Source organism: Vigna radiata, unplaced genomic scaffold (assembly GCF_000741045.1).
Source record: "Vigna radiata var. radiata cultivar VC1973A unplaced genomic scaffold, Vradiata_ver6 scaffold_169, whole genome shotgun sequence".
Lineage (NCBI taxonomy): Eukaryota > Viridiplantae > Streptophyta > Magnoliopsida > Fabales > Fabaceae > Vigna > Vigna radiata.
The window spans coordinates 372963-387937 of record NW_014542363.1 but is presented as its reverse complement, the minus strand read 5'-3'; the positions used below and the strand labels follow the sequence as shown (position 1 = coordinate 387937).

At 36.2% G+C, this 14975-nt stretch overlaps 1 protein-coding gene and 1 pseudogene across 2 annotated transcripts; one reads left to right on the top strand and one right to left on the bottom strand.

The window, feature by feature from the left end:
* The first annotated feature begins 843 nt into the window (after positions 1 to 843).
* LOC106779839 lies at positions 844 to 8622 on the top strand (annotated as a pseudogene).
* Positions 8623 to 11447: 2825 nt separating this feature from the next.
* On the bottom strand, positions 11448 to 14745 carry LOC111240847 (isoamylase 1, chloroplastic-like). 2 transcript variants are annotated; one of them, XM_022776733.1, is made up of 7 exons: positions 13564 to 14745; positions 13258 to 13338; positions 13096 to 13178; positions 12899 to 13016; positions 12750 to 12815; positions 12586 to 12673; positions 11568 to 11654 (listed from the first exon to the last, which is right to left on the bottom strand). In XM_022776733.1, exons 1-6 carry the CDS (start codon positions 13687 to 13689, stop codon positions 12626 to 12628), a joined length of 522 nt encoding a protein of 173 aa, XP_022632454.1. In that variant the 5' UTR covers positions 13690 to 14745; the 3' UTR covers positions 11568 to 11654; positions 12586 to 12625. The 2 variants fall into 2 exon arrangements, with proteins under 2 accessions (XP_022632455.1, XP_022632454.1); XM_022776734.1 differs by lacking the exons at positions 12586 to 12673; positions 12750 to 12815 and having other exon boundaries at positions 11448 to 11654; positions 14303 to 14745.
* Positions 14746 to 14975: the final 230 nt, after the last annotated feature.

Here is a 14975-nt window from a genome sequence, read left to right as displayed (position 1 = left end):
GATGATTGCAATTGTGTTTCAATTGATAGCAACTTGTAAGCATCACAAAATCTCAACACGAGTAGTTGAGTTGAGTAAAATCTGCTGTCAAAAACAAAATCTGCATCAAAGATCAATTCTGGCCAGATTTTGTGTAATCTGTTTGGTCCAGAGTTTTTGTTTCTGACACTTGGTACAAGTTCCTTTGCAGTTCTTAAACATGTGTCAAACTGTTTCAACTCAGATTATACATTGATTTCTAAAAATCATATTTGAGTTGATTCAAACACTAGTACAAAAATCATATTTTATGACGTATAAAAACGAACTATGATGTACATAGTTTTGTACGTTATAATAGGTCTACATATTTTATGACGTAGCAAAAATTTACGTTATCTAAACATATTATGACACTATTTCTAAAATCAGTCCATTTTTTTTATATGAATATTGGAGAAAATTGTTTCGAATTGATATTGAGTAAAATTATCTATGTTCACCTAACAGGTCTATAAAAAAAGAAATAACTCTAATGAATGTGAACATAGATAATTTTACTCAATATTCGAAACAATTTTCTTCAATATTCATATAAAAAAGAATGGACTGATTTTAGAAACTGCATCATAATATGTTCAGGTTATCATGATGTAAATTTTTGCTACGTCATAAAATGTGTAGATCTATTATAACTTACAAAACTATGTACGTCATAGTTCGTTTTTGTACGTCATAAAATATGATTTTTGTAGTAGTGTTTTTTTTTTCTCCTTTCCAACTTTAAGATGCAGTTTGTTAAATTGAAGAAATATTGGTCGTGTGTTTAAACCTATCATTTATTTAAACTTATGACATAGTGTAATGAGATACTCTGAATCTGAGGGGTCTTATGACATGAATGTCGGAGGGCATAAGTATGACTTGCGCAAGATGGTAGGTGTTTGCATATCGCTAGATATCTAATAAGCCTGTTGTGGTTTTATCTAATCTTGAATAACTTCTTCTATGGTACTATAGTTAGTGACCATTTTGTCATCATTTAGGAAAACCGAGGATCTACAATAGAGGATTCTACAATTTTACTAGAGGATATGGATTTATCAATATCAGATATGTTCCTGTAGCCCCAAAACTGAGAAGTCAACTTAAACAAAAAGGAACCCTGGAGAAAGAGAACAGTGGACGCTATTAAAAGACCATAATCTAAGGTGCAAGCAATTACCATAATCTTTCGTTTTCCTTCAGCAGACAAATATTTTATTTTGGCTTATTTTTTGTGGCTTATCAGACATGGTTTATCCAAAGAATTCTGTGCCGGTGCTCGAGTATAGCATTGGAGTGAAATCACTTTGTATGATCATGAGTAGAGTTTCATTAATATGGTATTAATGATTTTGAAGTTAATATGGTACTAATGATTTTGAACGTATAATTAATCAAATGCTAGTTGATTGTGAAAGATAAATTTTTTGGCCCTTGCAATTTCTTTAAACTTTTTAAACGTAAATGCTGGTGACAAGAAAGTTAATGTTGCTAGGTGACAATAAATTATTATGGGATTAATGATTAATTCCAATATCCTTCACTTTAATTAAAAAGGAAAAAAAAACTTGAATGGCTAAATTTCTTTAGAATTCATACCTTTTGAAGTTGTCAGAAGAAAAATTATATATTCATTAGTACAAAAATCATATTTTATGACGTACAAAAACGAACTATGACGTACATAGTTTTGTACATTATAATAGGTCTACATATTTTATGACGTAGCAAAAATTTACGTTATCTAAACATATTATGACACTGTTTCTAAAATCAGTCCATTTTTTTTATATGAATATTGGAGAAAATTGTTTCGAATTGATATTGAGTAAAATTATCTATGTTCACCTAATAGGTCTATAAAAAAAGAAATAATTCTAATGAATGTGAACATAGATAATTTTACTCAATATTCGAAACAATTTTCTTCAATATTCATATAAAAAAGAATGGACTGATTTTAGAAACTGCATCATAATATGTTCAGGTTATCATGATGTAAATTTTTGCTACGTCATAAAATGTGTAGATCTATTATAACTTACAAAGCTATGTACGTCATAGTTCGTTTTTGTACGTCATAAAATATGATTTTTGTAGTAGTGAAAATTGGAAGCAACAGTGCTATCACATTTTTCCAGAAACGGTTACAGTGTTTACAGTTTTTGCACCGTGCTGATGTTTTCCTTGCAGTATTTTAGGTCCATTTAATTCTCCTAGTTGATTTTCTACAACTAGATCTAGTGTATAGGACCGTCCTAATCTGTTTGCTTGAGCTAGCTATCATTGCTTCCGTATATTTTTTTCAATTCTGCTGCAGATTTATTGATTTTACTGCATAATTGGCAACTCCACATATCACTTTGAGTTTTACTGAAATTCTGTGCATTGTAACTGTTGGTGCAAGTGTATTTCACCATTTGAAACTTGTTTCAGCTGTTGTTTTGGTCTATCTTCATTAATTCTGCCAAATCATAGTTTGACTTGCCACTTTTGGTTGAAATTTGGAACTCAACTAGTCAAATTGTGATTCAGTGGATTTTGGCACAATTTGATTGTTTCCACACATATATTTTGTGCATCAAAGTTGGTCTTTACTGTTCATTTGGTCAGTTTTGCACCATTTCACCAATTCATATCTTAAACCCGTAACATTGCTTCAAAATAGGAAGTGGACCTATCATATTTTGCTGTGGCATTTTTCTTTGCTGTTTGAGTGCTTGCACACATCTATTATGATAATCTAAACTTGCTTCAACTATCACTTAATCATTTAAACTACTGCCACACATTTTTCCCACTGAAACCGCCACTTTCTAGCCACCTTTTACTGTTGCAGTGTGCATTATTTTGGCTGTTTGACTTTGGACATAGTTCATTTTGTATTTGGATTGGCAAAAGCTGGGGGAATTTGTTTCCAGTTACCTTCCAAGGCTTAAACAAGTATAAATCCAAAATAAAAAGCATATATACCCCTGCAATCCAATTTCGGTTGTCACAGCAATAAAAACCAAACAAAGTTGAAACTAATTGGGGACTTTCATCAAACAGATTGCAAATTATCAAACAGTTTCACTGCACAGAGTTTTCCTCATTGATTTTGAGTTTTTCTTGCTTTTATAATCTGTTCTAGTTCCTTTCCTAGGCTCCTTTTGTGTGCTACCTTTTGTTCCAGCTTTATCTCACTTGAATTCATCATTTTTGGCTTCCATACTATGCTAGCAATCTAATTTTTGACTAATTGAATTCTGGTGCAGCAGCTGTCCAATTAGCTCACGGTTTTTGTATTTGGTAGTGGTGTGTGACTTCATTTTGAGGTGATCCAAGTTCCAGCAAGCTTCCCCCAAGAGGGTAGCATACTAGGGAGTGGAGAGTTTGTAGAATTGGTCACAAAGGTTGTTCTCCAAGCTTTAGCTGACTTGAGAAACCAGCAACATTTCTCCACCTTTTCTACCACAAAATTCAAACACTTTGGAGATAGGATATGTTCAGCTTTTGTAGTCTACCATTGTCTACATACTATAGCTCATCCTATTACTTTTACAGTCTTGTATCACAAAACTTTTGAAGTTTAATTTGCTTTACATTTTTCAAACTTAAAGTAACTTGGGAAAATGCTTTTCAAGCAATTCCAAGTCTACTAAGCAACATTGTAATAGTTAGTTCCCACTTCTTAGAGTGAAAGTGTGTCAAGGGGCTCCAAGTGTCACTTGCACTTTCACATAGGGTCGTTTATCATTGTCTTCCATTTCCATTCCTTTACTTTACTTTGCTTGATTGACTATTATGTTTTAAGTCTCCGTGATACTTAGGAGCGCGTTTCATTTAGTTAAACCTTCGTTTGGTTTCTAGGAACATAACATCCTTTCATTCAAAAAGGTTTTGAAAGACTTCTATCTAGAAACTTGGGTGAGAAACGTCAGGAGACACTCTGGCTAAGGAAGGACAAGGTTTCTAAGCTTGTCCATTGTGACTCACCTCTCCTTCCTGGGAGCTATTCGGTTTTCCTCACCTTTAGAATCTCTATAGAAGTCATTCACCAAAAACACTTAAAACTCTCTTTTCCAAAGTTTTGATTCATACTTGTGCAAGGCTTTCAAATCTTTGTGAAAACAATTTCTCTACTTCACAAGCATAAGTCACTCTAGTGTTCAAGGTAATGTCACTCAAGATCAAGAGAACATAGAGTTAAGAGAAGAACTCAATAGAACCAAGACTGAATTGAATGAGCTAAGGCAAATGGTCGCCACTCTTACTCTCAATCAAAGCGGGCACACCCAAGGAACACCATACCTACCTCATAGGCAAAATCATGATCAAGATGATCATTCCCACCATAGTGAACACCATACCTACCAACCTTATGATCACTATCAACACCCTCCTAGGCGTCATCACAACCCTAGAGAACATCATGTAGAACCTAAGCTTGACCTTCCTCCTTTCTATGGTAGAGATAATGTTGAAGAATACTTTGAGTAGGAGATGAAGGTTGAAAAAATTTTTGAATGCTACAACATAGATGATAGGAGGAGAGTGACCCTAGCCACCTTGACCTTTCAAGGTGCAACCCTTTATTGGTGGACATCCATCATGAGAGACCAAAGGATGCATGGTGGCTACACAATCCAATATTGGAATGAGCTGAAAGCAGCCTTAGACAAGCGACATGTCCCGGCCTACTATGCAAGAGAAGTGATGGATAAGCTTCATCAACTTCAACAAAGAAACATGAGTATTGAGAAATACGGACAAAAATTAGAGTTACTCATGTTGAGAGCTGGGATCAAAGAGGAGGAGAGATTCACCATAGCTAGATTTCAGAGTGGATTGAACTATGAGATTAGAGATAAGGTAGAACTCTTACCTTACTTAGATCTAAATGATTTTGTACAGCTATGTGTGAGAGTGGAAGATCAAAATAGAAGAAAAGCTTCCGCAAAAAGAACCTACCCTACCACTTCATCCTATAGGAAAGATCTTAAGAGGGAGGGTAGCTTTCCAAGATATGACGAAACAAAGGAGAGAGAGCGAGAAAGACCACAAGACAAGCTCAAAGGCAAAGATAGAGAGCTAAAAAGAGACAAAGAAAGCTACAAGGGAAAAGAACAAAGGACTTCAAGAGAGCCACCTAGAGATACCAAGGGTAAGGAGACTAGATGTTTCAAATGTGGAGCAAGAGGACACTATTCAAATGAGTGTCACTTCAAAAAGTCAACCTATATCCTTCAACATGAGAGTCCAAGTGAGGAGTCATCTTCTAGCGCATCTGAGTTGTCCTCATTTGAAGAGGAACATGAAGCTCCACCTTGTGATGGAGATCTTCTCATGGTTAGAAGACTCCTTGAGGCAAAGCATATTGAGTTAGAACAGACTCAACGAGAAAACCTATTCCATACTCGCTGCAAAGTTCTTGATAAAACTTGTTCTATGATTGTGGATAGTGGTTCTTGTTGTAATTGTTGTAGCTCTAGAATGGTTGAAAAGCTAGGCTTAACTCCTACTCCTCATCCTAACCCATACAAACTTCAATGGATAAAAGAGGATGAAGGAATAGTTGTTAAGGAACAAGTAGGTATTCCCATTTGCATAGGCAAGTATGAAGAACAAATCATTTGTGATATTGTTCCAATGGAAGCGGGTCACATCTTACTTGGACGCCCTTGGCAATTTGACAAACAAGTTTTTCATGATGGAGTCACCAACAAGATAACCATTCAACATAAAGGAAAAAAGATTATCTTGAGCCCTCTTACACCATCACAAGTGCGAGAGGACCAAAATTATACTTCAGAAGAAGTTGGATGGTGAGAAAAAGCTCCACTCTAACAAAGTTTCCAAAGAGAAGAAATTGAGTTTGGTCAAACGTACTTCAACCAATGAAGTTGTCCCACCACACTCTTCTAAAAACCTTTTCCTTGGACAACCTCACTTTCTTCTCTATTGTAAAGAGGCACTTCTTTCCATAAATCATCCACTTGATTCTCATCCAAAGGGGTTACAAAAGCTTTTGAAAGAGTTTGATGATTTATTTCCTAAAGAGGTTCCAAGTGGATTACCACCTCTTAGAGGAATTGAACTTCAAATTAATTTGATTCCTGGCGCCAGCCTTCCCAATAGGCCAGCTTATAGGACTAACCCCACAGAAACCAAAAAGATAGAGAAGCAAGTTAATGATTTATTGGGAAAAGGGTGGATACAAAAGAGCCTTAGCCCTTGTGCGGTGCCAGTGTTGTTAGTCCCTAAGAAAGATGGTTCTTGGCGAATGTGTACAGATTGCAGGGCTATTAACAACATTACAGTCAAGTATACGCACCCTATTCCTAGATTGGACGATATGTTAGATGAATTACACGGAGCAAACATGTTCACCAAGATTGATCTTAAAAGTGGATATCATCAAATCAGAATTAAAGAAGGAGATGAATAGAAAACAGCTTTTAAGACCAAATTTGGCCTTTATGAATGGTTAGTCATGCCTTTTGGCTTAACCAATGCTCCTAGTACCTTCATGCACTTAATGAATCATGTCCTTCAGGAATACATAGGCAGCTTTGTTGTAGTCTACTTTGATGATATTCTAATCTATAGCAAAGGTCTTAAAGAGCATCTTCATCATGTGAGAAAAGTCTTGATTTTGCTTCGTCAACACCATTTATTTGCCAACTTTGACAAATGTACCTTTTGTCAAGAAAGTGTTATTTTCCTGGGCTTCAAAGTTGGGAAAGAAGGTGTACATGTTGATCTTAGCAAAATCAAAGCTATCCGAGAGTGGCCTGTCCTGAAAACAGTGGGAGAAGTAAGAAGTTTTCTAGGTCTAGCAGGTTTCTATAGATGCCTTGTAGAAAATTTCTCTACTATTGTTTCTCCCCTCAATGAACTTTTAAAGAAGGATGTGCCATTCAAATGGGATGAAAAACAAAGTCTATCCTTTGAGACCTTAAAACATAAGCTAACACATGCACCCATTCTACATTTACCTGATTTTTCCAAAGCTTTTCAGTAGAATGTGATGCTTCTAGGGTAGGAATAGGAGTTGTACTTATACAAGAAGGTCACCCTATAGCTTATTTCAGTGAAAAACTTAAGGGACCTACTTTGAACTATCCTACCTATGACAAAGAACTTTATGCCCTTATTCGAGCATTAAAAACTTGGGAACATTATTTGGTGTCTAGAGAGTTTATTATAAACACTGACCATGAATCTCTCAAGTATATTAAAGGGCAAGGAAAGCTGAACAAGTGACATGCAAAGTGGATTGAGTACCTTGAGCAGTTTCAATATGTCATCAAACATAAAAAGGGGAGTACTAATGTTGTTACGGATGCTTTATCTAGACGACATGCATTACTAGTTACTCTAGGTTCACAAATACTAGGTTTTGATGACATTAAAGAACTTTATGACACTGACCCTACCTTTGCATCCACTTATGCATCTTGTCTTAAAAAGCCATTCGACGGATTCTATATTTCTGAGGGGTATATTTTTAATAAAGGAAAACTATGTATACCCCAAGTATCCATTCGAAAGCTTCTTATCAAGGAAAGTCATGGAGGAGGACTCATGGGCCATCATGGAGTTGATAAAACTCTTCATACTTTAAAAAGCAAATTGTATTGGCCACACACGAGAATAGATGTCCAAAAGCATTGTTCTAGTTGTATAACTTGTTTACAAGCTAAGTCTAAAGTAATTCCTCATGGACTCTACCTTCCTCTTCCAATAGCTAGTACCCCATGGGAAGACGTTAGTATGGATTTTGTCTTAGGTCTCCCCAGAACTCAAAAGGGGTTTGATTCCATCTTTGTGGTGGTTGATAGATTTAGTAAAATGGCTCATTTCATACCTTGCCACAAAGTTGATGATGCTAGCTATATAGCAAAACTCTTCTTTAAAGAAGTAGTCAAATTACATGGCTTACCCAAAACTATAGTTTCTGATAGAGATGTTAGGTTCCTTAGCTACTTTTGGAAAACACTTTAGGCCAAGCTAGGAACTAACCTACTATTTTTTACTACATGTCACCCACAAACTGATGGGCAAACAGAAGTAGTAAATAGGTCTTTATCCACTCTATTAAGGGTAATGTTGAAGGGCAATATTAAAAATTGGGATGATCATCTACCTCATATAGAGTTTGCTTATAATAGAGTAGTTCACAAGACTACTAATCTTTCTCCTTTTAAGGTTGTTTATGGTTTTAACCCTCTCACACCTCTTGATTTAATTCATCTTCCAGAATCATCTTTTTTTCTTCATAAAGAAGGTCTTTCTAAAGCGGAATTTGTCAAAAAGTTGCATGAAAAGGTTAAAATTCATATTGAGAAACAAACTCAAAAATATTCTGAATACAACAACAAAGGGAGAAAACAAATAATTCTTAATGAGGGAGATTTAGTTTGGCTTCACTTGAGAAAGGATAGATTTCCTTCTCAACGAAAATCCAAATTAAGCCCAAGAGGTGATGNTCCTTTCAGAGTGGTCAAGAAGATAAATGATAATGCATATCAATTAGACCTTCCTGAAAGTTATGGTGTCAGTCCTACTTTTAACATCTGTGACTTAATTCCTTTCACAGGAGATGCCCAATAGGATTCCCAAGATTTGAGGACAGATCTTTTTCAAGAGGGAGGGACTGATGGAGGACCATCCAAGATCAACATAGGTCCTTTAACAAGAGCCATGTCCAAGAGAATCCCAGAAGAAGAGGGAGTACTCACTACTTTACTTTTATGGAGTATTACTTACTAAACACCTCTTTCTCTTTACTAAATAAACTTTACATTGTTTTGTAGGCCTTTAATAAAGAGGAGACACCATGTACATACAACTAAGTAAGGCTGCCAAGAAGGACAACCAAGGAATCACAAAAGGAAGCCAGATGGCGCCCCAGCGCCCCTCTCCAGGGCGTCCCAGCGCCCCTCTCTAGGGCACCCCAACACCAGACACTGCAGAATCTGCTTCTTCACTTGGATTGCTGACCTGGCATGTTGTACCTTGCGTCCCAAGTCTCTCCAACTGCATAGCTTCCTCAACAAGCTTCTTTTACACTTAGAGTAGCTCGCTTAGCACGTTTTTGAGTCACTCCTTCATCTATAAAAGGAGGACTCTTCTCTTTGTAAAATTCAACTTTGAAACTTAATGAAATGTTGTTGAGATTTCTCCAGAATCATTTTTCAGAGTTCAAACACTTGTGCCTCTTCTGCACCCTCTCCTCTAGCTTCCTTCCCTCTTGGAAGGCTTTCGGAGCTTGAAAATCTTTGCTTCTTCCACACACCTTCATTGAAGCCTTCATCAAACACCTTCCGTGCTTCATGTTGCACCTACATTCCGCTGCCATCTCTAGACTTGGAGGCTGTTTGTGATTGAATTCCAAGAGAGCTTCCATCACCTTTGTTGTGCGATGGCTTTGTTTGTGGTTAAGAAGGTTGATTTCAAGCCACGACTAATTGGGGAAGAAGGGTTATCGTCTTCTCCCAAAACCCCGATGTATTTGGTGAGAAAGAAAACCAAAAAAGCAACCTTTGTTGTGCGATGGCTTTGTCTGTGGTTAAGAAGGTTGATTTCCAGCCACGACCAATTGGGGAAGACGGGTTATCGTCTTCTCCCAAAACCCTGATGTATTTGGTGAGAAAGAAAACCAACAATTGGATCTAATTCCTCTTTGCACAAAAAAACTAGTAGCATAGAAAGAAAGTTAAGGTATGTGGATTTGGTGAGAAGAGAAAGGTAGGCTCAGCATTCAGGATTTTAGAGGAAGTTAGGGTTTGAAGAATGACGACAGAGGCATAGAGTATTCAAAAGTAAGAAAACTTAACAGGATAAAAGTGTAATTTCACCTCTCAAACGGGTAGCGGGTACCTGCGGGTACGGATAGGGTGATACCCGAACCCGACCCATTAACAACTGGGTATTAAAATACCCGCTACCCGCAAGTACTAAATATCCATGGGTACTAAATACCCGTAGCGGATTTTATCCGCGGGTACCCACGGGTACGGATCTTTCTGTCATCCCTATTTCCAACTTAGGATTTTTTATTAATTTTTAAATACTAGAATTGTTGGAAACCTTAAAAAGAAAGAAGGTTTAATAGGTTCGGAGGTCCCTATATTTGGGGGTTTGTTTCAATTAGGTCCTCCAATTTTGAAAGTGATCAATTAGGTCCCTAATTTTGTCAATTTGATTCAATAAGACCCTTTCCGTTAACTGCATATAATGCCGTGAAGTTTTTTAACATGTGGCACTCTGACGTTTCTAGGTGGGACAGTTTCAAGTGCATAGGTGGATTAAAAAATTTTAAAATTATTGGATAATAAATTAATAAATGAAAATAAATCAATAAATGAAATTAGTAAACATATTAAAACTATCCTAATTTGGGATCAGATAGGTGGTGCAGCAAAAAGAGGACAAATCTGCGAAATTAGGGTTCTTGGCTAGGTTCGACAATTAGAGGGCATCGAAATGGCTTGTTCCCTTCGGTTAGAAGTAGCCAGATATTAAAATAATTGATAACAACGTAGGTGACCGCACCAACAAAGCTTATGTGATGTTTACCCAGTTTCAAGCAGAGGAACGCGTGAAGGCGATGGATTCCTCCCAGCTGGATACCCCCTCTGCTTCTTTACGAGTTGTCGCCACCTCAAAATTATTTTTTAACTTACACATCTGACCATGTTGCAGGCGAAGGTCAATGAACTAAGTCCAACAATGGTGGAAACAACAACAAGGTCATTGATTTCCATTCAAATCCCAAAGGGCGATGCAACCCTCACCATCCCTCTTTCTGGACCAACGAAGAGGCTGACCCCTCTTGAGACCTCCACGTCATCCACTACGCCGCTCGGTTTCGCTTCTACGTCACTAGTGCAAAAAAGGTTTTTTATACCGGTTAAAAAAGGCTTTTTATACCGGTTTTCGTGTTGGTATAGAAGTAGGGGGCATAGAAAGTTTTCGTTTTTTTACACTGGTTCTAGAACTGGTATAAAAAGATTCAACTTTTACACCGGTTCTGTCTGCAACTGGTATAAAGGTTTCATATTTACACCTGGTATTCTGGGATCGGAACAGGTATAAAAGAAGCTCGCTTTTATAACTGATGCTATTTTAACCGGTGTGAAAAAACAAAACTTTTATACCTGATATGACTTGAACCGGTGTAAAAAGTGACGTTTTTTTCTTAAATGTTCGATTTGTTTGTGCTACTATCCATATCCAGACCTGCTTAAAATTCAATTCCATAATACAGTCTAAATAATCAATAACAAGCAAAATAATAAATATTGTTTCTATTAACACATCAAAATGTAATATTTATCTAACAAAATTCCTAAATATATTTACATAACATAGTTACTTAACATCATTGCATATAAAATAGTTCCTAAACTTAAAATGTAATATTGAAACTTTTAATATCATTTACAAATGATTAAAAAATCATATAAAAATGTAATTCATATAAAATAAAATGAAATGTGCCTTGATCGTACATAAAGAGTCTTGGATGTACTAAGTACAAAAATCCATTCTGCTTTTCCTGTTGTGTCAACAGGTTTCCCACTTTTCTTATACATGAGCCTTCCATTCTCAATAGCTACTTCATAATCCATCCTCTCCACCTGTAAAAGAAACAACTTTTAAAATTACTTTTACATGTTGCTTGACAGTTAAGGTACATAAGCAGGTTTGAATATTTCTCTAAAGTAAAATATCATGGCTTGTTCATGACATATTTTAACATGACATAGATTCCTCTGCTTGAAAAAAAGATGAAAAGGGAAATCAAAGGGAACCCGATATATGTCAAACATTTTTAAAGCAATAATTAAATAGACAACATAATAGTAAGTTAACCAAGACAACATAAAATAGTCAACATATACTAATTAAAATCCTACATCATGCTTAATCCACACTTTTGTTTGGTTAATTTTCAAACACAATTCCTTATACTAATTTTACATAATATAGCTTATATAATATTTAAAACACGACTACTTTATACTAACATTACATGATATAACTTATATAATATTTAAAATACCTTTCTATATAATACGAGAATATTATATAATATAAGCTATATGAATAAATACGACACCAAAACCTAATGGCACTATTATGTTATGTACGTACCTCTCCAACCAAATAAAACCATTTCCTATTTCTTCAATCTGCACCATACTTCAAAAATTACCATAATACAAAAATTAAAAACAGAATCATCATTTACTTTATTACTACCACATTTTATTTTTTACTGCTGAAATATCCAATTATAGACTCAAACTCAGTCCATAAAACCCAGTGCCATAATTTTATATATACATCTACTCTCAAAGCAAAAATGTACTGGTGTTGAACCAACAAACTCATTGGACCAAGATATTTGATGCACTGCTGCTGAAGTTTTAATCAGGAACATCTCAGAAAATAGTTCCTTGCCTTCCCCAACATCAAGCCTACACTTGTAGGTTGATTTATCCGTTACTTTGATTGAAAGTTACATGTTAACCAGAAATTGGATTTTCATTCTTGTTACAATCTTACCAATGGAAGAAAGGTTCGGAACTATCACAGCAAAGCCATTTCACATAATAAATTGAAGATTGTGACCATAGCGATGTCGAGGGTCAATCTGTTCAAGTTGGCAACCAGTTAGAGAAATTATCAGTTTAATTTGAACACTGTCACTTTAAAGCTATGAGACTTACTGTCTCTAGCCAGTGCTGTAAAGCAAGTTTACGAGCCTTCACATCCTTAGACAGACCCTTTCCAACCTATATCACAAGATTTGATTCTTGTTGTCTTTCACTGGCAACAATTCTTATACACGGCAATATGGCCAACAAAATTAGCTTACCATGGTAAAAGCCACAAAACGGCTAGTTTCTGACCAGTCTGGCATCCCAGGGAAATGACCATGCCACTGTAGCCTCTTTGATGTTGGGAAGTCATCTAAGCCCATAGATTCACATTCCCTGCAGGATTATAACGTTGGAATATGATACAAAAAGCAAAAGTCCAACGACAAAACAATTAAACTGAAGAAGTACTTACTGGTGGAACTTAGTCACAAGGCAACAAAATCTAAAGAAGTCTAACGAGGATTCTTCCTTTTTGTCCCATTGGAAGTAATTAAGCTGCAAAAAGGTTGAAATTAATAGAATTGAAAATATGGTGGGGTATGCATTGAAAATTTTAAGTGGACAAGAGGATCACATAATTATCATGACAATAGGTATTGTTGTTTCCCCCTTTTGTGTGTCCATATTCATCGCCCATATATATAATTGGAACTCCCTGATAAGATAGACTAAAAGTCAGTGAGCAGAATTCGTACTGCTAACATCTATATATGTGCTTCCATATCATACTTTATTGTACCCCTTAAATGAGTCTTTATATGTGCTTCCACATCATACAGAGATGCACAAAGCAAAAGTTATTATCAATTGACACGCAACACAGAAGTCATTTCAGTCCAAACAAATTTGAAAAGGAACTAATCTTTTAATTGGGCCTTACCTGGGAAACCATGAGAGAGAGAAAAAAATTCTGCATTTGTCTTTTCCTCAATTTCTTCACTAAGGGACTCACAAACTCCCCCTCCTCCAACCCTTTCGCAGTAATAAAAACGAATGGGATGATCATCAAAGCCTATGATCACGAGGACACAATAACTGAGTTGGTTGTTGTTTCTACCTCTCTCGTAAGCACTAAAACCAAATTCTGAGGAAGGAATTTATGTTGCATATGTTTATTTCCTCTCGTATATGTATTATTATCATCTGCTTTAATCTTTTGAAACTCTAACTTAAGCTAGAAATGCCTGTTTTTGCAAGTTGCAATTATACAGGTTATTGAGTTGATGGTGGAAATCTTGGACCCTACGCCATCGTGTTACAAGGGTTCTTTAATGGCAGCGTCTCTCATTTCTTGCCCCGGCCCCTTCCTCTCTTTCCATTTTCTTCCTATTTTATTTCTCCCATATATAACACTGTCACCCACTATCGCCACCACCACCACCTGTGACATCTCATACTTCCCCTTCCCGGCGGCCGCTAACGGCTACGACCTCGATCGCAACTTTTCATCCAACTGGAAGAAACTCCAATAATTTGGAACAGTCACGAAGACCCTAGCTTAGATCTAAAATATGCATTTGCACTCTTCCTCAGCCAAACAACATCTAAAACAACGAAACAGATGTCCGCAACAGCATAAATATTTTGCACACAATGATACAAGCGAAACAGAAAATTACACGGTCAGAGAAGAATTATCAGATGTACTCATCACGACATATCACTTGCCGACGGCACACCACCGCAAGGGTTTCATCTACCATAGCCGAGAACTTCAACCACGATGAACAACTTCAAATGCCGACCAATAGCTTCATCCAACAACTTTGACAACTTCGATAACAGCAACGAACGAGAACAATGGCAGGAGAAAGAAGAAGAAACAATGGTAGGAGAATGAAATAACTTGGAGCTGCAAGAGAGAAACCGGAGGAAGGGGGAAGAAAGGAGGGAGAACAAAGAGACAGACAACAAGAGAAGGAACGAAAAAAAAGTTGCATAGAATAAAAAGTAGAGCTGCAAGCTGCGAAAAAATAAAGAATATTTAATATAATTTAAACCGGTTTTAAGGATAACAGGTATAAAACAAAGGATTTTTTATAACTGTTCACGATACACCGGTATAAAGTTATTTGAGTTATTTATGGTTATGCCACTCTATTACTTTTCATACCTGATTTTATTATCACCTGTGTAGAAAAGTTTTCTTTATTTACGAAATTGCCATTGCATCACTTTTTATAACCGATAAATTTTAACTGGTACAAAAAATTGCTATAAAAAGTATAATTTCCACTAGTGCATCATCAACCGCGTCGATTCTGCATCCGTCGTGCTGAGCGACTCGACCTC